A 24,515-nucleotide genomic window follows, 5' to 3' on the forward strand; every position below is an offset into this window, starting at 1 on the left:
ATACTTTGTTTTAATTTTAATTGTTTAATTGTTTGACAATGACAGGTGTACCCTCAATCCCCGGAATAGAACGATCCCTATTTGCTTATACTACTAACAATCTTTTCAGGGTTAAATTATGCGCTTGCTTTGAGCGTATCAATTTTTGGCGCCGTTGCCGGGGAATTGAAAAATCACTTGTTTTTGTTTATAATTGTTGTATATAAACTGTTTGATACTTAGTTTAAATTAACTAGGTTGTTTTTTTTTTATTGTTGAATACGAGTTTAATTGTGAGTTGTAAATTAAAGAAGGAATAGGTGAAGTCGTGTTTATTAATATTGGCCTAAACCCCTTATTGGTACCTAGTTCAGGTCCCTTATGGTTGAGGGCGGCCTTTATTAACATTCATTGAACTGTCTAACACACTTAGGACCTTTTACATCCTAGTAAGAATATCCTATGTGAGATGGTGTCTAGGAAGGGGACAACGTTCATGACGGGTTTTTGAATCCAGAAGTGCTTATAAATGGGCTTAGCTCATGCCAAAATGGATTTTTCCTCTCGTGTTCACCCTCCCCTACCTGGCCATTTCAGTAAGGTTGCCCAACGGATGTAGGAGGGACTTTGTGTCTAGACGACTATACTTGGGCCGCACGTCCACTTGATTTACCGCTTGGAATTAGATTTGATATCAATAATGTTTATAACAAAAGAAATACTTGTGCATACTCTTTACGTGTAAATTATTTTGTTGTTTCACACTTTATACTTGTAAAAATACTTTTTACGTTTTATACTCACTTGTGTACTTAACTTGTGTCTTATGTACAAAATACTTGTTAATTATACTTGTAGTTTGTAATTCATAGTTACTTGTTTATTATTTTTTTTTTTTTTTTGTATTTCTTTGTTAATATTAAGTTACTAACTTTATTTAATGTAGGTACCGTCTGGCTGCAAGACGTAAAATACAAGCGCTGCTTGGGAGGCAACCCAATTCAGAATATAATCAGATTTGCTTTCTCTTCCCCTTTTACTCCTCCATTTTCTTTTTGTTTTAGTAGTTATTTTCGTAAATTCCATCCCTATATGCTTACTTATTTCATTGCATGCTTTTAATTGATTACATTGAGGATAATGCAATATTTAAGTGTGGGGGAAGGGATTTATATTTTTGTCTTTCATTTTGAATCCTATAAATATTTTTGTCTTTCATTTTGAGTCCTATATTTTAAAAAATAATAATAATAATAATAAAAAATAAAAAATAAAAAAAAATAAAAAATAAAAAATAAAAAAATAATAAAATAAAATGCATTCATTCAGTCTTATTAAATTCAGCTTTTTACAAAAAAAAAAAAAACAAAAATAAATAAATAAAAAAATAATAATAAAAAAAAATAAAAAAAAAAATATCTCCCAAATTGTATATTTTGTATTTCTTAGTTAATTATAGTTACTAACTTTCTAATTTCTATTCTGTCTGGCTGAAAGACGTTAAACTCAAGCGCTGCTTGGGAGGCAACCCAATTCAGAAGTAGCTGTGAAGGAGTCTACCTACACAGATTTGCTTTCTCTTTCCCTATCTCTTTTTATTTTTTATTTTTTTTCTCTTTTGTTTTTATTTTAGGATTTATTTTCATAAATGTCTTCTATCTATGCTTATTTGTTTCATTGCATGCTTATGATTGATTACATTGAGGACAATGCAATATTTAAGTGTGGGGGAAAGGATTTATATTTGAGTCTTTTATTTTGAGTCAGATATATTGGAAAATACAAAAAAATCGAAAAATGTCAAAAATTAAAAAAATTTCGTTGATTTTATTTATTGAGTCTTAGTCCTTTGTTTTTATTTTTGAGTCATAGGATGCCCTTTTAACTGTCTAGGATGAGCTTATATCTCTGAAATTAAGGCTAAAAGAGGATCACAAGATTGGGATAATATTTGATGATATTCTTTGGTTAATTATGATTTATGAAAAGCATATGAATGTGTAGTAGATATGGTGCATGCGTAACTTTGGTACAGAATATGAACATGTGGATGATAAGTTATGATTCATAATAACCCTTGTGAGAATTTGAGCCATGTGCCCTTTTTTTGTTGAGTGATTAATGGAAAAAAAAATGAATTATACTCTTATTTTCTTGGCGATGATTCTGTTGATCTCATTATTCTTTCATCTTGATTGATTACATGCCATAGATTAAGTTTAATGGACTAGAGAATGCTAGAATTCGCTCTTGTGCTTGTTAAGACGTTTTGTCAATACATGGCCCTGATTCTGGAAAGGATAGAGGCACCTAGGAACTACCACCATTGCCAAATAAGCCTGTGTCCCTATTTGTGCCCGTCGTGGGACCCCCTTAGATAAACCCCTTTGAGCCTACATTAAGCCTTTTCTTTCATCACCCTAAAAATCCTTAACCCCTGAACCTTAGTATAGTTATAATCCTACCCTTTGTTCTAAAAACTTAGTGGAGCTATCTTTTGAGACTTACTACATGATGGTGACAAGGATTAAGAAGAGGTGAAAATTCAAGTGTGGGGGTAGACTTGTCCATAAAAAAATTAAAAAAAAAAAATAAAAAAATATAAAAAAAAAAGAATGTTTATGGATTTTAGTCCCCCATACTTGGTGAGTTTGGAGATTGTTTTGAATTGAAGGCCCACTATCGAAAAATTTGGTCTTTGTCCAATTCACTAGAATCAAAGGGAGTTTAGAATGAAGATGAAGACATTAAGCCCTTTTATAAAGCCTCATGAGTATGACGTTATGCCTTGGTGGATTTCTAGAAGTCTCTCTACATCAACATGAGCTCTGCTAGGTTTTTAGGATACTTTGTTAAAATTCCTTACCCTTTCATTTCTTAAAACCTTGAGCCTTAGCCCCATTACAACCTTTGAGAAGACCTTCTTGATCCTTAAGATGGGACAGCCTTTGATGTGGAGATGAGTTACAAGAGTTGAACATATGGCTTGGGTCCATTCGTGCAAGTAGTTGATATCTTTCATGAGATCTTTTAAAAAAAAAAAAAAAAATTATATTCACAAAGTGCTTTTTGTTTCTTATATATGTGAGCTATTTGATTGCCTCAAAATATTTTCTCTCACATATAATTGAGTGATTATAAGCTTTTAAGCATGAGCCTTGAATCTTAGAGAAGAAAGAGTGATATATCCATGTGAGGTTTGAATCATGACTTGTTTGAAATATGTTGAGCTCCACTCACCACCATTGTTTACTCCCAAGTCTTACATGCTTATATGTGGATTATATTTTGTAATTACCTCTTGAATATCTTGATGATGTGATTCTTGGTTAAGTGCTAATCTTGGTGTCTTGAAAGTATGAGATTTCTGAGACAATATGTTAAAGGGCAATAGAGGTCTTTGTGATGTCAACATCATGGTCTTTGTCTTTGAATTTACTCTTTTATGTGTGACGTTTTTTTTTTTTTTTTTTTTTTTTTTTTTTTTTTTTTTTTTTTTTCTTTGTGTTTTGCTTTGTGTTTTACGTTTTTGGTTTCTTTGAGTCTTTGTGTTTTTGTTTCCATACTTAGTCAATTTTTTCGTTGGTTTCTTTGTTTTGTGTCATAGTCTTTTTGGTTTGTTAGTTTTTGATTTTGCTAAGGGACTAGCAAAAGCTAAGTGTGGGGGAATTTGATAGGAGCATTTTAATGTGGTATTTTAATAGTTAATTCCTCACATTTTGCTTAGTTAATTCCTTAACGAATCGATTTTTAATTCAATTTTTATTTTTAGGTACATTGGAGTAGATGATGATGAAATAAGTGTTAGGTCCATAAAATGATGGAGAAAAATGGAAATGCACTAAAAAGGTCAACTTTACACATTTTCCTACTCCGGCTAGGAGAAACCAAGCCAAGCAAGGAAGAAGGAGCGACCACCTGACCAAATGAACTTCAAATGAGCTGAAACCTTCCAGATCCATTCTAGACATCCTAAGAAACATTTCTTATGAAGAGTGCAAGAGCCAAAAAGAAGTGGAAGGCCTTCAAACAGTCAGCCCAATTTTCTGCAGAAGCAAAACTGGAAAACTGGACCTGTAAGGAGTCCAGCAGAAATTCCGGCCCAAACACATGGAGATAAATTCTGAAAATTTTACAGAATGATCTACACTCATGATGGATCATTTCATATGAAGAAGTCACGGGCAAAATCTGAAGTCTTGGTGGAGAATTAATTGAAGGAAAAATGAGTAGAAAGTGACTCAAACCTAACAAATTCCATTAGTGTTTAAATATTCAAACCTAACAAATTCCATTAGTGTTTAAATATTCAAACCTAATAAATTCCATTAATGTTTAAATGCTCAAACCTAACATATCATCATTTGTTTAAATCCAAATAGTTTTGCTTGGTAGCCTATAAATAGAGGCTACAACAAAGAAGAAAGGACATTCCTTCATCCATTCCATCTTCTTTGTCTCTCCATTTCCTTTCCATTTTCCTTTCCATCCTCTAGTTTCAAGTTTAGTCATCTCCACGAGTTCAAGCAAGGCCAAAGAAGAAGAAGAGAAGCCGTGAGCACTTCCATCCATAGCCATCCTTGAAGCTTGCTTTCGAGTTTCAAGAATCCACAACGTGAATCATCCATCTCATCTTCATCCACGGTGTAATTCGATTCTCCTTTGTAACCTTTGCTTTGAATTTCGTTGGTTATGAACTAGTTGACATATATGTTTGAACAAAGTATTATTTCTGGAATTTTTATGATTAATTGAGAATTTTCAAATTCATATATTGTGATTCGAGAGTTGCTTATGTGGGTTTGTTTAATTAAATTTGCGTTATAGATAACTTTTGTATTTTAATCTTATGTGGTTGCAAACACTTAGGGTTTCGATATGAATGGTGCTAGGTTTAAGAACATGAAATCGACTTTTCGTTTTGTGTAAACTTGAATCAAAGTAGTAAAGGTTTTGTACAAAGATCGAATTTAATTAAAGAGAATTGCAATTAGGTGGACTTTTCCATACTAAGTTGTACACTTGAGTTGATAGCCTTTCTCTATGTGTAATGCGTTAAACATGACATGATTGACTAGCTTTCTAGGGTTTGATTGCATGTTTGATAGGATTAATCTAGGTGCTTTCGCTTAGGTTAATTAGCATTGAAAAGTAAAAAATGGGAATTCATTTGCTTTCGAATGTTTCACATGATCAACTCCTTTCTCATGACTTAGATGAACAATATTAGGGTTTGAATCAATTTTAATCATAAGTTTCGGTTTTGATCTTTGTTCCTTCATTCCATTCGTATTTTTATGTTTTTGCATTTTAATTGTTTTTGTTAACTTAGTTTCATTTTCGAAAAAACCAAAAACAAAATCCCCCCTTTTCGTGTAAAATGTTTATATTTTGTGAATACATTTGTGAATATTATACTTTGTTTTAATTTTAATTGTTTAATTGTTTGACAATGACAGGTGTACCCTCAATCCCCGGAATAGAACGATCCCTATTTGCTTATACTACTAACGATCTTTTCAGGGTTAAATTATGCGCTTGCTTTGAGCGTATCAATGGACATAAACGAGTATTAGAGAAACTTATGTGTCGCTCTAGTGGGTTGTATACAACCACTATTCGCATCACTGAACCCAACTATGTCATGAGAGATGACTTATGGGATTCTGACACATATAGGCTTTGGCATAACCGTTGGGGACACCCAGGTCATGATATGATGATCCGTATACTAAAGACTTCATACGGACATTCATTTTTCAAAACGAAAAGAAGTAAAAACCGAAATTCGGTCCAAGGAAGGGCACATGCGCCACACGGCGCCATCCCTATGCACAACCGGCCATCAATGGCTAGCGCCGCCTACCCCCTGCGGCCCGAAGATGGCTTTGACGCCACCAATGCCTCCTTGGCCCATTTTTCTACTTCTAAAATCCATTGTGACTTCGTGGCTCAACCAAATTCTTCTAAAAGCTTCTAAGGCCCATCGTTTATTTTACAAAGCCTGCTCTTTGGCAAAATTAGGATCGAGACCATCCTATGCAAAGGACCCAATGGAAATATTTTCATTCTTACAAATAATCCAAGGGGATTCAGTAGACCGATTCAACCAACGTGCGGATTGTTTAGATGTTGGTTGATGTGCGGACACGCTGGTCACGTGTTGCGCTATCGCCTACTCGTAATGCTGCTTATGATAAACTCCTGGCCCAGATCATATGGCTACGGGCTCACTATCCGGATCATCTCATTCAGTCAATTCGACTTGATAATGCTAGAGAGTTTACATCGAAACAATTTTCGATGACTATTGCTTATCATTGGGGATTGATATTAGGTATCATATTCCCATGAACACACCCCCATGGTCTCACGAAAAAGCCATCATTAAATGACTACGATGGTAGCCCGGACATTGGTAATGCGCACCGATATTTCTGCTTGGGGTTATGCAATATCGCATGCAGCTATGCTAATTCGTCTACAACTCATAGCCACTCAACTTTTATTTGCGTTACAGTTAGTGACTGGGTGCCAGTCTAAATATCTCGTACTTATGCATATTTGAGTGTGCTTAATTATGTGCCAATTGCGCCACCACAGCGCATCAAAATGGGTCATTGCAACGAATGCATATATATATATTTATGTTGGATATAAATCTCCAACTATCCGTCCGCTATGTAGAACCCTTGACAGACGATCTCTTTACCGCTAGATTTGCGGATTGTCACCTTGATGAGATAGTCTTCCCGTCGTTAAAGGGAGATTTGAAAGTCAACGTTCAACAAGAATGACAGGAATTGTCGCGGTCTATCCCCACTATGTCTCATCTCAATTCCCTAAAAGTGACGAGATCACATATACCTGCTGCAAACATGCCTGCAAGGATAGATGTCCCCTCAAGAGGACATGGCGCCACCCAAAAGAGATGGGCACGGCACCACCACCATGGATGGTGGTATAGTGACTCCACAATGTGGCATAATGGCGTCATATGCCATGGGTTCCGCTAGAGAGCGTAGGAGACCCATAGGTTAGATGGATTCTGGCCCTAGGAAGAGAGTGAGTTTTGGCACAACTTGATCCATTGATCATTGATACTCAAAATCTGTCTCATGAGAATATTCTGGATTGTGGTTATGTCCAAGAGACATCGTTGGGGGACGCCTCAACGTTAGAACCAACTCCTGAGAATATAGAGATCTCTACAAATTACACTAGTGTACATAAGGACGTGGGATTATTAAGACCAATGACATCGAACCTTGCTTCGTTGAAGAATGCCAACGTAGAGAAAATTGGCCTAAATGGAAAGATGTGATCTAGGTTGAATTGGATTCACTAATGAAGAGGAAGGATTTCGGGCCTGAGATGCCAACACCTCCGAACATAAAACCTGTTGACATTAATAGGTCTTTGTTAGATAGCATGATGAGAAAAAGATATGGTAATCTCGCCTTATGGCGCAAGGCTTCTCACAAAACGCCCTGGAATCGACTACGAGAAGACATATTCTCTCATAATGGATGTCATTGCACTCAACTACCTTGTCAGTTTAGTAGTTTTCCGAATAACTGAACATGCAGCTTACGAATGTGGTCACTATGTATCTTTATGGGGATCTAGATACGGAATATAATGAGTGGCTCTAGACCATGGAGCGCGTTTGCAACGAGGTTGAAACGCTCACTAAAGTGATTATTTGATTGGGAAAGGGATATGATGAAATATGCCCATGCGTATTTATTAAAAGGACAAGTTTTGGATTTACAATCGTAGCAGTTTATGTCAATGACATGAATCTGATTGGAACTCTAGATGAGTTAAGAGAAACTGCTAAGTACTTGAAATCCGAATTTGAGATGAAAGATCTTGGGAAGACACGGTTTTGTCTCGGATTAGAAATCGAGCATCGTAGTGATGAGATTATGATCCATTAGTCAGCGTACACTCAGAAATTACTAAGGCGCTTTAATGAAGATAAAGCAAAGCCTGTAAGTACTCCCATGATTGGCCAAAGTCTTGAGCCCAAAAAAGATCCATTTCATCCAAAGGATGAGGACGAAGAGTTGTTAGAGGCAGAAGTGCCCTACCTAAGTGCAATAAGTGCATTATTGTACTTAGCTCAATGCACAAGACCGGATATCTCATTCGCAGTGAACTTGTTAGCTCGACATAGTTCCTTACCAACACGTCGCCATTGGATTGATGTAAAGACAATCTTTCGATACTTAAAAGGTACGATTGATATGAGTCTATTTTATCCCTACAAAGACAAAAGAAATGACGGAAGTTTGGGATCGGACCCCATAAGGCAAAACGCCAATTTCCGTGATACAGCCGCCAACGCCACTACACATAATGGCCGGCGTCCTACTCATCTTCCCCTCCATCAAAACGATAGTAATGTCTTGATGGGTTTTGCTGATGCAGGGTATCTCTCTGACCCTCACAAAGGTCGCTCCCAAACAAGTTATGTCTTTACCATGGGAAGCACTGCGATATCTTGGAGGTCTACAAAACAGACCCTTGTTGCTACTTCCTCAAATCATGCGGAGATTATTGCTCTACATGAAGCTGTGCGTGAATGCATATGGCTAAGGTCTGTAATTAGACACATTCGAGGAACTTGTGGTTTGAAGTCTACCACAGATGAACCTACATGCATTTATGAAGATAATGCAGCATGTATTGAGCAAATGAAATTAGGTTTCATCAAGGGCGACAACACCAAGCATATATCGCCTAAGTTGTTTTACAATCAGCAACAACAATCACTTCTAAAGATTGAAGTAAATCAAATCCGATCAGAGGATAATGTAGCGGACTTATTTACTAAGTCGTTACCTAAATCCACCTTCGAGAAACATGTGAAGAGCATCGGATTGAGAAAGTTATCCAAACTCCCATGATTGCAGCAATCAGGGGGAGATGTCGACATCAGGGGGAGGATGATGTCTACATGTTCGATCTCTAAGAGTGAAGGACGTGTTGTGCTCTTTTTGTCCTTCGACCAGGGTTATTTTTGTCCCACTGAGTTTTTGTTACCAAGCAAGGTTTTTAGTGAGGCAACGATCAAAGCGTCATCATCAAGTTTGAGCGGCACAAGGGGGAGTGTTGAAGGATGTTGTGTTCTAGTGTGCCTCTTCAAACTAGGGTTTAGTTCTAGAGTTGTAATAGGAGAAGGTACTAGGTTCCCTAATTGTATTTAGATTCTATTACCTTGTATGTACTCTGTAAATCCCTATATAAAGGGCTCCTATTATCTATAATAGAACACACAATTTCTCTCATCTTTCTCTCAAATCATATTTTCCTACAACAAAACTTAAAATTTGGCAAATGAGAGTTGTGTTTGCAATGGAAACGGAAACAGCAAATACATCATGAATACAAGATGATTGCAATCATTACGTACAGTCAATGAAGCATGAGTGAAATCATTATGCAACATGCGAGGCTCAATTGATTTCTTGATTAGATCAGTGCTTGAGGCTCGAACACAATTTAGATGGTATTGAGAAAAGAACTTGGATTCGGAGGGATTGGGATATCTACAGTCCCTTCCAACATAAGCAGAACCTTCTTCATAGAAGGACGAAGCATTGGCTCATCCTGGATGCACCAAAGTCCCACTTTAATCGCCCTTTCAAATTGCCTTCTGTTTATCTCTTCATCCCCAAGCAATTTACTGAGTTCACCACTCTCGAAGTAATGGTAGACCAATTCATCCAAGATAGCTTCCTCCACATGAAGACTCCAGTCCACATTCCTTCGACAGCACACAATCTCCAACAACACAATTCCAAAGCTATAAACATCTGCTTTAACTGTAATTGGCATTTTCCTATGCCACTCAGGCGCAACATACCCTTTAGTCCCTCTAATTCCGGTAGTGGTTCTAGTCGATCTGGTCTTGCTGAAGCAACTTTGCCAAACCAAAGTCAGAGATTTTGGGGCACATGTACTCATCCATCAGTATGTTTTGAGGCTTTATGTCACAGTGGATGATCTGTGTATCACACTCTTCATGCAGATAAAGAAACCCCCGTGCTATGTGTCGAGCTATTTCCATTCTTTCTTCCCAATAAGGTTTCCTCTCAGGTGTGAAGAGTATATCTGCAAGTGATCCATTGCTCATGTACTCATACACCAAAAGCTTCTTTGGGCCATCAAGGCAATACCCAAGCAAACGTACTAAACTTCGGTGATGAGTTCTGCCAATAACTTTCATCTCAGTCTGGAATTCTTTTGCTCCTTCAGCTGCAACTTTCTCTAGTTTCTTCACAGCAACTAGCTTTTGGCAACTCAACATCACCCCTTTATAAACTGTTGCAGAAGCTCCTCTACCAACCTCCTCCTTGAAATTATCAGTCATCTTCTCTAGTTGTTCATAAGCAAATGGTCGCGGAGCCACGTCCTCATTCCATTCAACATCACCATTGAGCTTATTCATCCTTTTATAAGCCCATACATTATGTTTCCAAAACACAATTACAGAGATCACCAACAAAATGGACCCAAAAGCAGTAAATGAAACTCCAAGAATAAGGACTGCAACTCGACCTTCTTTCTTGTTTCCCTTTGGATGGATAATATTATCTGTAGCTGGAGGTTTACAAATACCAACCTTGATGAAAGCTGAGTTTGAAGTATCTAACCTTCTTCTTCCAAGATTCAAAGGAAGCCTCTGCTTTCTGCAGCTTCCATCTGCGAAAAGTGCGGCTTCACAGTTGCAATCCTCCAAGCAGGCCTTGTTGCATTCTTCTTTGTCTGATGATGACCAGGTCATGTATGCAACATTTTCCCATCTTGTGCTGGGCAGTTCTTCCATGATGTATGTGAAGTTTTCATTCTCTGACTCGCAAATATCTGCAACTATATTCCTCCCACAGCCTGAAGTCTGATCCCCCGGGGTGATAGACTCGAATCCTGGAAGGCATTTGCATTCAGCTTCCATATCTCTTGTGACACAGTAACTATTAAATCCGCATAGACCTAAAGGGTCACACTTATCTCTTGTAGAATTCCACTCAACTGACCAGCTTCCATTCTGCTTCAAATTATATGAATACAAGCGAAAAATTCCATCTACATCAAGTCTCACGAGTTAAGATTTGCCTTGATCAACAGGAATACCTCCATTCGTAATATTGTGTATATTGAAACGAGTGTTGTTGAGTAAGTAGAGATGGCCATCAGCATCCAAGTTCAGTGTCACGTTGTCTCCACTTCCGTCTGTTTGAGATGCATAGTAAGCATACGTACGGAGCAGTTGCTGGGGCAGATGCTGGATACTGAACAAGGTTTCCATCAGTTTGCATACTGAGACGGAAAATGCCAGTTGAGCTATTAGTTTTGGATTTAGCAGAGTAAAGATGTGAGCCTGCTCTCAAACGTTGTTTTGGCAAAAGGGTATCAGTTGGAGAGTCAAAACTTTGCCATACTATTTTCCGATCGGAGTTGTATAGTACAAAGTTACCCGAGTCAAGCATTGAAGCAGAGAAAGCAGACTCAGTAATAGTCGCCACAGATGTTTCCCCTTGAGTCTACTGCAACGAAAGCCCGCCAGATGTAAAGAGCAAGGTGGCATTGTTGGAGACCAGGGGGCCATCGCGTTTTGCAGTCCAGACTACAGTCTTTTCAGGGATTCCAGCAAGCACTATCCCCACAGCATAGCCATTGCCTTGCTTATAAAAACCGAAGGCATACAGACCGGAGCTTGACAACCACGAGGAGTTGGAAGTGGGTGTTAAAGAAGAGCCAGTGCTTATATTAGATGGCACGGCTTTTGCTTCACCATTCAGGATAACTGCAAAGGCAAGAAGACAGCCTACAAGAAAAGCCATGAAAGAATATCTCAGTTGTGTAACCTCTCCATAATCTCTCCTTTCTATTGCTTTAATATAAGATATAAGATTGAGTGGATGTAAACCAAGTCAAAGTCTTTCAAATTTTTCATTGTCTAGCTAAGGTCCCTCACAAATTGCAAGTTGTGTTAGCCAAGTCAACATTCCATTATTTCTTATAACATATACCTGCATTACGCAGAGACTGAAAATTCCAGTGCAGTTGAAAGTGATGGAAGTGAATTCAAACGACTTTGTCTTGCCTTGAGGGAGATGGTACTCTAGACAAGAATTTCTAAACAAATTAATGCTACCATACCAGGAATTTCACATCATTGGCATACAATTTACATTCAAAGGATGCACCAAACCGAGTGGATCGACCTGTCATCAAAGACTTTGCATTCTGAAGAAATAATTATACATTGATTCTTAAATCTAAACTATCTCCTCAATTTTGCCGTAATAAGCACACAGGTGCCCTAACCTATCTTCCAAGGTCCACACCACATTACAGTCACCATTTTAGAAAAAAAAAGAAATGAGGGTTACTGAGAAGAGCTCCCACCCACCCCCTTAGCCTTCCACAAACTCATCTGATAAGTTGTCTCACCACTTCAAAAGATCGCTTACCCGACTTCCCTCAAAGTTAGCCCAATGTTCGTCTCCATTAAAGGTTGGTTATACTTAAGATCAAGGACTAAAATCCACCTTTTGAATTATAAAACAAGTGACGTTTGCACTGATAAACAAGTTAACTCTCATTCATGCACCGAATTCACTTAACTGCCGTGTCTGGCTTAAACTAATCCTCATGTGCATCCCATTGCACCAATGTGCAGCAATGGTTTTGAAGACTCTGGATTGTACGTTCTGTGACATCTATCCAAAATTTTGAACCACATGCACAAACTCACATTTTAATCTCTACGTGCTCTCTCTACTCTCTGTTTCACTTCCCAAACATCTCTTTATTTCCAGTACTTGCATGCATCAACAACGAAGCAATTTTCTCTTCCTATCTAGAAACATAATTCAAACATTCTTTAGTTCTAGTAGGAGTTTCGCTTCAACCTTGAGCATAGGGCAAGTCTAAATTAATTATAAGTTTATAACCATTCTATGACAACTTCTTGAAGCCATGGTAAGCAATAGTAGGAACTAAAATGGTCTTCACATATGAACAACTTGAACCAAAATTCCTACCCAAATTTTTTTTTTCTTTTTGTTGGTTGAGATTGGGTTTATCTATTATGGCACGTTTAGTAAAGTTTCAAACGACTCAAAAACTCCGAGGCTTAAGTTTAATATAAGTTGTTAATTTCAAGATTTGTCTTTTATATACTGATTCGTGTTAGAAAACAGTCAAAGTTACTTTACTGATTCGTCTTTGTTTTTTGGGTTTATCTCTTATTGCCGTATCCTAAAAAGAGTGTGACATCATATTACTTTGACTAATATCGTGGTTTTTCCATCATGAAACCAAAAAACAAAAATAATAATAATAATAATAAAGAAGGCTTGAAACGAACCGATCAATTTACAGTATTTAGCCACCCCTGCTCGGACCATGCCTTCTCGGCCCAGTCAGCATGAATCCCAGCCATTGTTATTTATTTTTGTTGTCAATCATTTCTCAGTTAGTGTAAAACTGTAAAACTGTAAAATGTGGATCAAAATAGAGACCAACTAGAAAATCTGGAAAGAAAGGAAGTGACAGACAATCTTCACCGGAAAAACGCAGGCAACTTTCCGACTCCTCGTCAGCGCCTATCGGCCACCGCACTTGGGCGGCGCGTGAACTGGTCAGTATTGCTTTCCTCTGATTCAAATTTTCCTATCTGTTGCAAACGAATTTGATTCATGTTGGTTTTGTTCCTCCATTAAAATACCGACTTATTAGGGTTCCAATGTGGGATTTGAGCACTTGAAATTAATTGAGTACTTGGCTGACGGTGACTTCTAATTCAAGTGTATGTGTTCATATGGTGGGTGTTTAGAACTCCTCACTATGCTGTTGTTGTTGTTGCATTATCAGTGTAGAATGAATAACATTTCAAGGAGGATTGTGTAAATGCAGCAATGCAAAATATCTGAATTGTTGCACTGTGATGGTTGAATTAATCGAAACTCGGTGGGATGATTGTAGATACACCATCATGTTCGTCACTGTCCCCAAACAATTTAGAGCATTTGGACAAGTAATTTTGCTTGCTATAACAGTTGTTGCATCGATTTAGCAAGTTAAACCATCGTAAATTTTCCCTGGTAATACATGGAATCTATGCTGCAGTAGTTTTTTTGTCATCAAATGAGTGCCCTGGTTTCTTTCAACTAATGGCCTCTTTTCAGTCATGTTGATACTTTGGACATCGTGTGATAGCCTTGTAAAAGTCGTTGAATACCTAAATTTGTTCTGGTGTCCACATTTCCCCTGGACTATTATCTCATATTCTACACTTGTTGAACTTGGTTTGGTAGCCTTAGTATTACACACCCACTACTCAATTGGTAAAGCTATAGTAAACTATCAAATTCATGTTAAACATATCTTATTACCTATGAGTTGGAAAGACTTTCCATAGGCAATAAGGAATATTAGTTGATGTGTTATATTCTTGGATGAAAGTAGCTGTAAGTTATGATCTTCTCTGGATTCAGTGTCTTGTATTCATTGGTCTTACTGGGAGCCTTTATTCCTTGTAAGCACGTCAACATACCATGGCGGGCTTGTGTCGTATCTTTGTAGTTTGTAACGAGTGGCAAGGGTTAAGAGAGGTGGAAACTTAGTTGACAACTGTTTTAAATTGCTTGTCATTTGAAGTGCACCTTGACCAGAGTTTTGCTTTTTGGAATTGTTTTAGGTTCTGATAGTTTCAGATTGCCTGAATAAACATACTGGCATGTTTATTCATGCACCCTTTATGTGCTTTTAAGTGATTTTGAATTTCATGTTCAGTTGCAGAAGAACTTGGTTTGTCAGGTATTGTGGCTAGATTAAGGACCGAGTTAGGCAGTTAGTCAATAGAATTTGACCTTTATACATCTGTTGTATGCGCCATTTGAATTTTATACTGTTAAATAGTTTCAACCCAGATGGCCAGATGCTTAGTTTGTTGACATCGATTTTTGATTTTCAAATAGGCTTTTCAGACATCTTGGTTTATCCAAGCATGAACTTTGAGCATCCCAGTTCGAGTGATTGCCGATACACAGAGGTCCAATCTGCTGATCAGGACTCAGCTGAACCACAACAGGAAGAGAGGGTCAGTTATGGGGATGAGAATTTTACTGCCAAAAGCCGTGTTGGGAAAAGTTTTGCAGAATTGACTGCAGAGGATGTAGAAGGAAGAGAATTTGCCACTCTGGATGATGCCGAAAATTGGTATAGAATGTATGCAACTGCACTTGGTTTTATGACAAGATTGCAGAGGGTTACTAGAGGGATTGGAGGCAGGATAACGAGGCGAAGATTGGTTTGTAATAAAGAAGGTAAAAGAGAAGCAAAGTGGCTGCAAAAAGAGGACCGCGTTCGTAATGCTAAGCAAGAGACCCGATGCAACTGCCTAGCAGCATGCTGTATCCATTTCAATAAGAATAGTCAAACATACATTATCACTGAATTCAAAACTGAACACAATCACGATCTTGCCATGCATTCCAATGGTTCGGTTACTAATGCAGACACGGGACACCTTGGTGCAAGGCGCACTTGTTCAGTCAGCACCTCTAGGGCAGATGACTACACGGTGAAAAGCAATGGGGGGTTTGAGTTTGTGGGAGACACTGAGAAGGATCTTTTCAACAAGATAGAGGCAGAGCCAAGGGCCAAATTGTTTAAGCAGGTACACTCTGATGTACCTTAAGGTCGGATACTTGGGACAGTAATGTTCTGGTTTTGTAATATACTATCTGGTGACGATGATTGGAAAATAAGAACAGTTACAGGGTGAATAAATGAATATGAATCGGTTTGGGCCTGCTTCGAACAATGTTGTATCTGAATCATATTTGTGTATAAGTTGTAATAATGATGAAGGTTGTCATGTTTGCAGGGGGAAGAAACTGCACCAATAGTGGAGGTGAGTGACATTACAATGCCACCTTGGAGCATTAACCTAGTAGGGTTCGGCGATGAGTATAGATGCGATCACGTTGACATACCACGGGGAGTGACTTATAGCTATGTCTCATTGTCACCACATGTTAAAGCGGTAATTGCGGCCGAATTCTTTCTGTAGTCTTTCAGAAATGAAATATGAAATGGATTGACTCATGCAGGTTGGGTTGGGAAATTTTCCCATCTAGTTTGGGATGCAGTATTGGGTTCCTCAAAATTAAGTATGTGACCCGATGTGATCTGTAACACAGGTTAGTGCCGACACAGCGTCAACATTACTTCGGCAGATTGCTGGTCTGACATCAATAGCAACAGAGCAGTCGCTAAAGGCGCGTGACGAGATTTTGCGCCTGAAGAGGGACAGTGTGAGGGTTCCATCTCAAACAGGAGATGCAAATACATTTGATTGATTACATTGTATTGGTCGTATTCACTAAGTCCACTTCATTGACATTGTAACATTTATTATTGTTTATAACAGGAGCTGGCACTCAAGACAAAGGAAGCTGAAGCTGCGGTGCTGAAGAGGGAATTAGTGAGATGAACATTTCTTTTGTTATTTTGGTCACAAGAGTTTTACATAATTTTCCCTCACTCGCAAAGGAAATGATTACAGGCTGAGTGTCGGCGAGAGTTGGAATTGGTGAATTCGGCAGATAAATATAGGTACAGAACCATCGAAGAGGTTGGCGGGAATTCTAAAAAGCAGGTTCGTCAGCAAAATGAATTGCAAATGTTGGCACTAAACTGCATTATAGGGATCGACTGTGCAATATAGTACAATTACTTGTGATTTAAATCCATTCGTGCAGATTACAGAGGATAACTGCAATAGGGGTCAATCTCCAGAGGGTGGTGCTGATATTCAACTTTTATGCTCACTGGGTGGGTGGAAAAGTGGCTTTTCCCCAGACAAAGATATGGAATTTGATTCAAGTAAGCGTAAGAGGCGATAACGACTTGCAAACAGACAATATTACCAATAATGACGAGGTTGGCTTCCGAGCAAAGTTACAAGTTGGGGTGTGGTGTCTGTGGAAGGATGGCCTGCCGGACCCAGTAGAAATTGAGGGAAAGGCAAATACTTGGAAGGCGAAAATGGGCTAGACCGTCTGTTCCATTGTCTTGTGTCCTAAAACTTAAAATTGTAATGCTTGCAGATACTTCTACTCTTGGACTAACAGGTTGAGGGGCTTTAATACCTTCTCAACCTGTTTAATTCAATGGTAACCTTGTACTTATTCATACACTTTGCAAAAACTATATCAGTTGAAATCTGTTACTGGTTTGGCTCAGTTCAGGGATATAGAATCATGATCTCACAACATTTCCCCAGCAAGAATGAGAATGATCACCAACATTAGTCGATGGATCTCTGCAACAGCTAGTTCCTGATCGAATGATCTACCAACTATAGGGATGGTGAAAACAGGATTGGTACAAAAAGACCCGCAACCCCTTACAACGAGCCAAAGTCCTCTTGTTCTCCAAAAGGCTCTCATTTGATGCAGAGTCTTCCTCTACATTCTGAAGTGGAGAGAGGATTGCTCAAGCATATTCATAATCAATATGCGCCAGTTCATTTTAAATATAGGCATGTAGCTGTTAAGTTTTTAACTTGGAATCGGAGGGATTGGGATGTCTACATTTACCTAAGTTTTTAGATTCATATGGAAAAGAATATATATCACAATGTTGTCCACAAAATACGTCTGCAGGTGTAGCAGAGATGGCAAGACATTCAAAGTGCATGGAGGTAACCAAGGTTCGAACCATGGTGCCCGCAAACCATTGCTTGGAATCCAAGTTGGACTTGACGTGATGTTGACTCATGTGAGAATGGTGAAAAATGCAAATTGGTTTTTTGCTTGGAATTTCAGTTGGACTTGACGTGATGTTGACTCATGTGAGTAAGGGAGGTGAAGTTGGAACTTTCAAATAATTAATGCAAATAACTAATTTGCTCTCAAAATAACAGAAATTCCACAAGACTTTTTTTACCTATCAATTATTTCTCCTTTCCTGATTGGGGGGTTGGGTCCTGTTATTAAAGCTGAAAAAGACTTTGCTCTCGAAATAACAGAAATTCCACAAGACTCTTTTTACCTATCAATTATTTTTCCTTTCTTGGTTGGGGGGTTGGGTCCTGTTATTAAAGCTAAAAAGACTTTGCTTGGAATTTCAGTTGGACTTGACGTGATGTTGAGTCATGTGAGAATGGGAGGTGAAGTTGGAACTTTCAAATAATTAATGCAAATAACTAATTTGCTCTCGAAATAACAGAAATTCCACAAGAATTATTTCTCCTTTCCTGGTTAGGGGGTTGGGTCCTGTTATTAAAGCTGAAAAAGACCACGGGACGACTTCATCAAAAGATAGAGTCTTGTACTTTTCTGACCATACAATATGAACTCGGTTCCGTGAACCAACTACAATTACGGATTTAGAGAAAAGTTGGGTCTTTAGCAATTACACTTCATAAGAGAAGATGCACTTATGTAGCAAGGGCAACTGCTGATTTGCCTACTAAATCGGTACTTGCCAATCCACTTTTCATCTAAAATTAGTAATTGTCTTCACTTTGTAAATGCACCAATAAAAGGCAATTCTAATGTCAATATTGTCACGCTCCGGATTTTGAATAATAAATTCAAATCCGAAACATGAATTAAACCACATAATCAAATATACGTTCTGAATTTTTTTCTCAAAATAACCTCACCATACGATACACAACTCCAAATCTCGAAACCTCGAATTTATTATTACAATTCACTCTCACAAGTAAAATTGTAAAGCTCTAAATGAGCATAACACACCTCACAAAGTAAATCAGATTGACGCAATTGCAGCTACTCTACGCAGCTCGATCTCCGTCCTGATTCTCTTAACCTGTAGTAGTACCCGCTACACAATTTGAATAGTGTACCGGGATTGCAACAACACAAACCCGGTAAGCTTTTGACAGCTAGTATGAGTAAACAAGAAAGAACTGTTGATTTATTAAATTACAATTATTATAACTCAACAACAACCATAACATAAAAGAAAGAATACTCTCAAGTATCCTCAACAGTTCTCACACAAGACCCCTCACAGTCTCAAGCATCCTCAACATTACTCAAACATGACCACTCACAGTCTCAAGTAACCTCAACATTTCCCTCACAACACCACTCAACAATTGGCAGACAGACTAGAGCTCTAACTGATCGTTTCCACCTACCCGGCGCGAGAGCGTGGTTCACGATTTAATACTATTCAGTTCCACCTACCCGCGCGCGAGAGCGTGGTTCACTGATAGTATGCCATGGTCACCCCGTGACCTATTGATCTCCACAGATCACAACAAATTATTGTTCCTCAACAATAAAACTCAACATCTCTCTCAATATATTGTTTCTCAACAATAAACTCAATACCTCTCACAATATATTGTTTCTCAACAATAACTCAACACAACTCCAACAATACATATTATTTCACGTAAATAATATATATACAGACATTCACACTGGAATGCCTATTAATACCAACTATAGTTCATATAATTGCAATAAAATAAAGTAATATGTTTTGGGTTCGTAATATGAACCACGTGAGGTTTACTTACCTCCAATTCCCACTGCGTCTTCTAAAAGCCAAATATAAATCTGAATCGTCCACCAACTCGATTCGTCAATCACCTAATCAGATATTATCTTGACTTAGTAAATCAATCAAAAACCACACATATACGGAAAATCCAACGGTCGGATCGAGATTATACGATGATCCAACGATCGGATCCTAATTTAATGATGATCCAACGGTCGGATCGAAATTAAACGATGATCCAACGGTCGGATCCTAATTTAATGATGATCCAACAGTCGGATCGAAATTACACGATGATCCAACGGTCGGATCTTAATTTAATGATGATCCAACGGTCAGATCCTCACGGATCGCCCTTAGGATCATCCTCCAAAATTATCACGAAGATCCAACGGTCAGATCTTAATTTAATGATGATCCAACGGTCGAATCCTCACGGATCGCCCTTAGGATCATCCTCCAAAATTATCACGAAGATCCAACGGTCAGATCTTCTTGAATCACTCTAACAAACATCTCCATAAAATTATACGAAAATCTGACGGTCGGATTCTCACGAATCGCCTTCCGAATCACCATTTCTCAATTATACGAAGATCCAACTGTCAGATCTTCGCCCGTGACCACACAAAGTCATCGGGACAGTCATACGATCAACATATCTAAATTTGAAGTAAAACCGACGGTCAGATCTTCGCAGATCGTAAACCGAAAGTAATGCGTAAAAACCGAAACCCTAGCATGCATCAACTTTCTCCAAAATGACATTATAATATATCCAAACGACCGTATCGATGCGTAGATGAATAAACTGAAAACAGAACACCAAAATATGGCCGGACGCTCCGCCACAAGCGGCGGGTCAAGCTGTGGTCAACGGCGGCGGTCAACTCCGGGTCAACCACTTCCGATGCAAAAGTCGTCAACTACAAACTTGTTCAAAATGAAGAGTTGATCAACTTTCATACCTGGAGCTAAGTCTGGTTTGGCCTAGATTGTCCTAGATCAAGTCTGGATTAATCTCGGCTGTCTGATCACGTTTCCAGATTCAACCACAGCCCTCCGAATTTCAAACCTTGATCTTTCACTCCACGCTCAAAATCGTCGTGCAAGGAGGATATGAGGATGATCAGGGGGAGGAGGAGATCACGAAAATGGGAAGGATCGGCCGAGGTGATGTCGGAAAATAGGTTTTCCGGCCGGATCCGTTTTCGGGTCTGTGGCTGCTCCGATCTCCAAGTTCCGGCGGCTTCTTTCGTGATCGAGCACCAAGGGGACGACGGCGACAAGGAGGCGAAGCCGTCTGTGGTGGTCTCATCGTCGGAGGACGTCGGAAAACGCCGGATAAGTCGGGTCGGGTCTGAGGGTTTCGATCGAGAGAGAGAGAGAGAGAACCGGAGGGACTGTTCCGCAAAAAGAAAATTGTTTCGTCCTTAATGAAAAAAGACAGAAATTTCCTTATTTATAGAAAATTCCCAATTTTCAAATATTCATAACTTATTCATACAAACTCTGAATATTGCGTTCCACATATGCACGCGATCGTATCGACGAGCTCTACAACTTTCATGAAGGAAGTTTTCCCAAATTTGTAACGTATAAAAAGTCACTTTTTGAGACCCCCTAAATAACGTTCTTTTTCGAAAATAAAATCGTTCGAACTAATTCCACACTCCTCCAAGCTTCGTACTCGTGCCCACGACTACGAAATCATTTCCAAAATGTCATCGGAAATTAAATTGAATTTTTCGGGTATTACAAATATACTATTTGGACTTTAAAATAGATTATTTAATTAATTTACCATGAGATTAAATTTAAAATTTGATTATTAGATGGAGGTTGAAAGATTGTAAATTTTTTTTATTTTTTGGTATATGAAGTGAAGGAAAGCAAATGGGTATTTCAAAACACATAGTTAAACAAATAGAGATTTTTTTTTTTCATTGTTTTGGTTTTTTATGGAAAGAAGAAATTAAAATAAATAAATTGACTTTGTCAATTAAACAGAGGCCGTTGAATTGATATGAAAGAGATCTGGCCCTTGGTAGAAACCCACATAAGTGTGGGAGCCACGGCCTTGGTCAGCCAATTGAGTCGGTCAGCCAATTGCTCGACTTGCTGGGACCCACGAATTGCCGCTGCATTCTTTCTTTTCCTCATTTCCACTGATTGGTCACCCAATCAAACAGCCGGTGCATTTGCTCTTATGGGGTGTTCTTCAATAATAGAGATATTTCTGTGTTGATTGATCAGTCTAGCTATCGAACTCCTAGCTCCCTCATGGCTTCTTCTTCTGTACTGGTTATATTCTTACTCAGTACTGTTTTGATTATTATCTCGATCATGCCCAATGTAAAAGCTCAAAGAAACCACTCCAAATCCAATTTTAACATCAGCCTGGGCTCCTCTCTATCCCCCAATGTTGATAACCTCAGTATTTCTTCATGGTTGTCATCTTCTGGCCGTTTCGCCTTCGGTTTCTACCCACAAGGCAACGGCTTTGCTGTTGGTATACGGCTTCTTGATCCACCAAACAACACAGTTGTGTGGACTGCAAATCGAGATGACCCCCCTGTCTCCCCAAACTCTACACTGAAACTAACAAGAGACGGTCTCTTGCTTCGATCAGAGGGAGGCAAAGAAATACCTATTGCTAATGGCTCAAGTTTACAAGCGACTGGTGCTTCATCAAACTCATCAACTGCGTCTGCAGCTATGCTCGACTCCGGAAACTTTGTACTGTATGATAAGACTTCTCATGTTATCTGGGAGAGCTTCGGTCTCCCAACGGATACAATACTGGGAGGCCAAGATTTGTGGCCGCCCATGGGTCTGGTATCTAGTGCATCTGTTGTAGACCACTCCAGCGGGCAATTTTCCTTGGTGATGCAGGATGATGGACACCTTGTAGCCTACCCGCCAAACAGTTCTTCTGCTTATTGGGCTTCTATGACCTATAGTGGTTTCCATCTTACTCTCAACCTATCAGGCTTTCTCGTTTTGAGTAGCCAATCCAGTGATCTGATTGTTCAGGTCTTGGCAAACGGCTCGTACCATCACCCACAAGACAATCAAACCACAATCTACCGAGCAACGCTTGATGTCGATGGGAATTTCAGATTGTACTTGCATAACTTTCTGATGTCCGGTAGTTCAGAGGGAGCTGTAATGGCTATTTGGTCAGCTTTGCAAGATCCTTGCGACGTCAAAGGCATTTGTGGCTTCAACAGTTATTGTGAAGTAGTCATGCAAAAGAAAGCAGCTGAAGTAGAGTGCAAATGTTACCCTGGATTTGTTTACAACAACGCCAGTCAGAAGTCTCTCGGGTGCTATCATAATTTCCCTGTAGACGGCTGCACCAGAAATGAAGAGCCACGGCTGTGGTACACGGTAGAGGCCTTGGACAATACATCGTGGAATAATCAATCTTATTCAGTGACACCAAATCAAAACAAGGAAGATTGCAGTGACTCTTGCCTGGGAGACTGCAATTGTTGGGCTGTGCTATATACAGATGCTGATTGCAGAAAATACAACCTTCCACTTTTATATGGCAAAACAACTTCAAATATATTCTCTAAGGGTTTCGTCAAAGTGCTTCTAACCAAACGCCCGACGGTAAATGAAAGCAAGAATAATAGTCTAATTCTAATTCTTGCCATCACTCTGGGTTCCATTGCATTCTTGTGTTTTGTCTTTGCCATCTCGAGTTTCACCATATACAAGCACCGAGTTCATAGGTACAAGAAGCTGTTAAAACATTCGAGTTTGGCATTAGCTGAACAAGAGTACTTCACTTTACAATCGTTTTCTTATGCTGAGCTCGAAAGAGCAACATATGGCTTCAAGGAAGAGATAGGAAGGGGTACTTTCGGAGCTGTTTATAAAGGAACTCTATCCGGGGGCAGCTCTAACAAAACTGTTGCTGTTAAAAGACTGGAGAACGTGGTTGATGAAGGAGTAAGGGAATTTATAGCTGAAATTACCACCATTGGACGAACTCACCACAGAAACTTAATTCAGTTGCTTGGTTTCTGTATTGAGGGTTCTCGGAAGCTTCTTGTTTATGAATACATGAGCAATGGCTCACTTGCGGATCTTATCTTTAAGGCCAAAAGTGTGCACTCATCTTGGAAAGAAAGGGTAAGACTTGTATTCGATGTGGCTAAAGGGGTCCTCTATTTACATGACGAATGCAGTGTCCATATCATTCACTCCAATTTGAAACCCCAAAACGTACTCTTGGATCATACTTGGACGGCTAAGATATCTGATTTCGGTTTGGCTAGGCTGGTGCCAAATGAAACAAAAATCAACTCTACTGGAGGAGGAGGAGGAGCGGGAACAGTCGAAGAGGTGAGAAGAGGTTACTTGGCGCCTGAATGGCAGAAGAATGCTCTGATATCTGTAAAAGCTGATATCTACAGTTTTGGTATTGTGCTTCTAGAGATTGTATGTTGTAGAAGAAACATTGAAGTAAATGTTTCAACACCAGATGAGATAATTCTTTCGAGTTGGGTCAGTAAATGCTTTGCTGCTGGAGAATTAGATAAGCTTGTGGAGAACGATGAAAATGTAGATTTGAAGACCCTAGAAAGAATGGTGAAGGTGGGGTTGTGGTGTGTTCAACATGATCCAGCTTTGCGTCCTTTGATGAAGAATGTAATCTTGATGTTGGAAGGGACAATGGACATACCAGTTCCCCCATGTCCAGAGCTTCCCTCTCTTGTTTGATGAATGTGTTTCCAACTTATCTCTTGATAAATTATGTATACGTGTTTATAGGAATAAGTGAATAACCTAGACTAATCGATTTAGACTCTTTCATACTAATTTGGTGTTGGTGAAGATTAGTCTCTTCTAGCTGAAGAAATGTTTCTGGACTCTGTTCTGTAAATTAAGATATAGATATATATATTGTACTCAATAATCAATATAAGACCACGTTTATTCATTACAATTAA

The 24,515-nt window shown here is 38.8% G+C and overlaps 2 protein-coding genes and 1 pseudogene across 3 annotated transcripts in view; 2 read left to right on the forward strand and 1 right to left on the reverse strand.

Annotated features, from left to right (window-relative positions):
* LOC133724471 (uncharacterized) overlaps positions 1–17,246 on the forward strand; it is an 81,206-nt gene extending 63,960 nt beyond the window's left edge. Inside the window, exons 1-7 of one of the 2 annotated variants that reach the window (XM_062151223.1) lie at positions 13,478–13,636; positions 14,976–15,676; positions 15,887–16,045; positions 16,203–16,316; positions 16,433–16,486; positions 16,568–16,660; positions 16,764–17,246. In XM_062151223.1, the coding sequence (XP_062007207.1) occupies positions 15,005–15,676; positions 15,887–16,045; positions 16,203–16,316; positions 16,433–16,486; positions 16,568–16,660; positions 16,764–16,907 (1,236 nt within the window). In that variant the 5' untranslated portion in view covers positions 13,478–13,636; positions 14,976–15,004 and the 3' untranslated portion in view covers positions 16,908–17,246. Of the gene's footprint in view, positions 1–13,477; positions 13,637–14,975; positions 15,677–15,886; positions 16,046–16,202; positions 16,317–16,432; positions 16,487–16,567; positions 16,661–16,763 lie in introns of those variants that run through there. The other variant, XM_062151224.1, reaches the window with a different exon arrangement.
* Positions 9,344–11,845, reverse strand: LOC133727533 (G-type lectin S-receptor-like serine/threonine-protein kinase LECRK3; annotated as a pseudogene).
* Positions 17,247–21,651: 4,405 nt separating the features above from the next.
* On the forward strand, positions 21,652–24,515 carry LOC133724473 (G-type lectin S-receptor-like serine/threonine-protein kinase LECRK3). Its single transcript, XM_062151227.1, has one exon. The coding sequence runs from the start codon at positions 21,832–21,834 to the stop codon at positions 24,283–24,285; it is 2,454 nt and encodes an 817-aa protein (XP_062007211.1). The 5' UTR covers positions 21,652–21,831; the 3' UTR covers positions 24,286–24,515.

Source organism: Rosa rugosa, chromosome 1 (assembly GCF_958449725.1).
Source record: "Rosa rugosa chromosome 1, drRosRugo1.1, whole genome shotgun sequence".
Lineage (NCBI taxonomy): Eukaryota > Viridiplantae > Streptophyta > Magnoliopsida > Rosales > Rosaceae > Rosa > Rosa rugosa.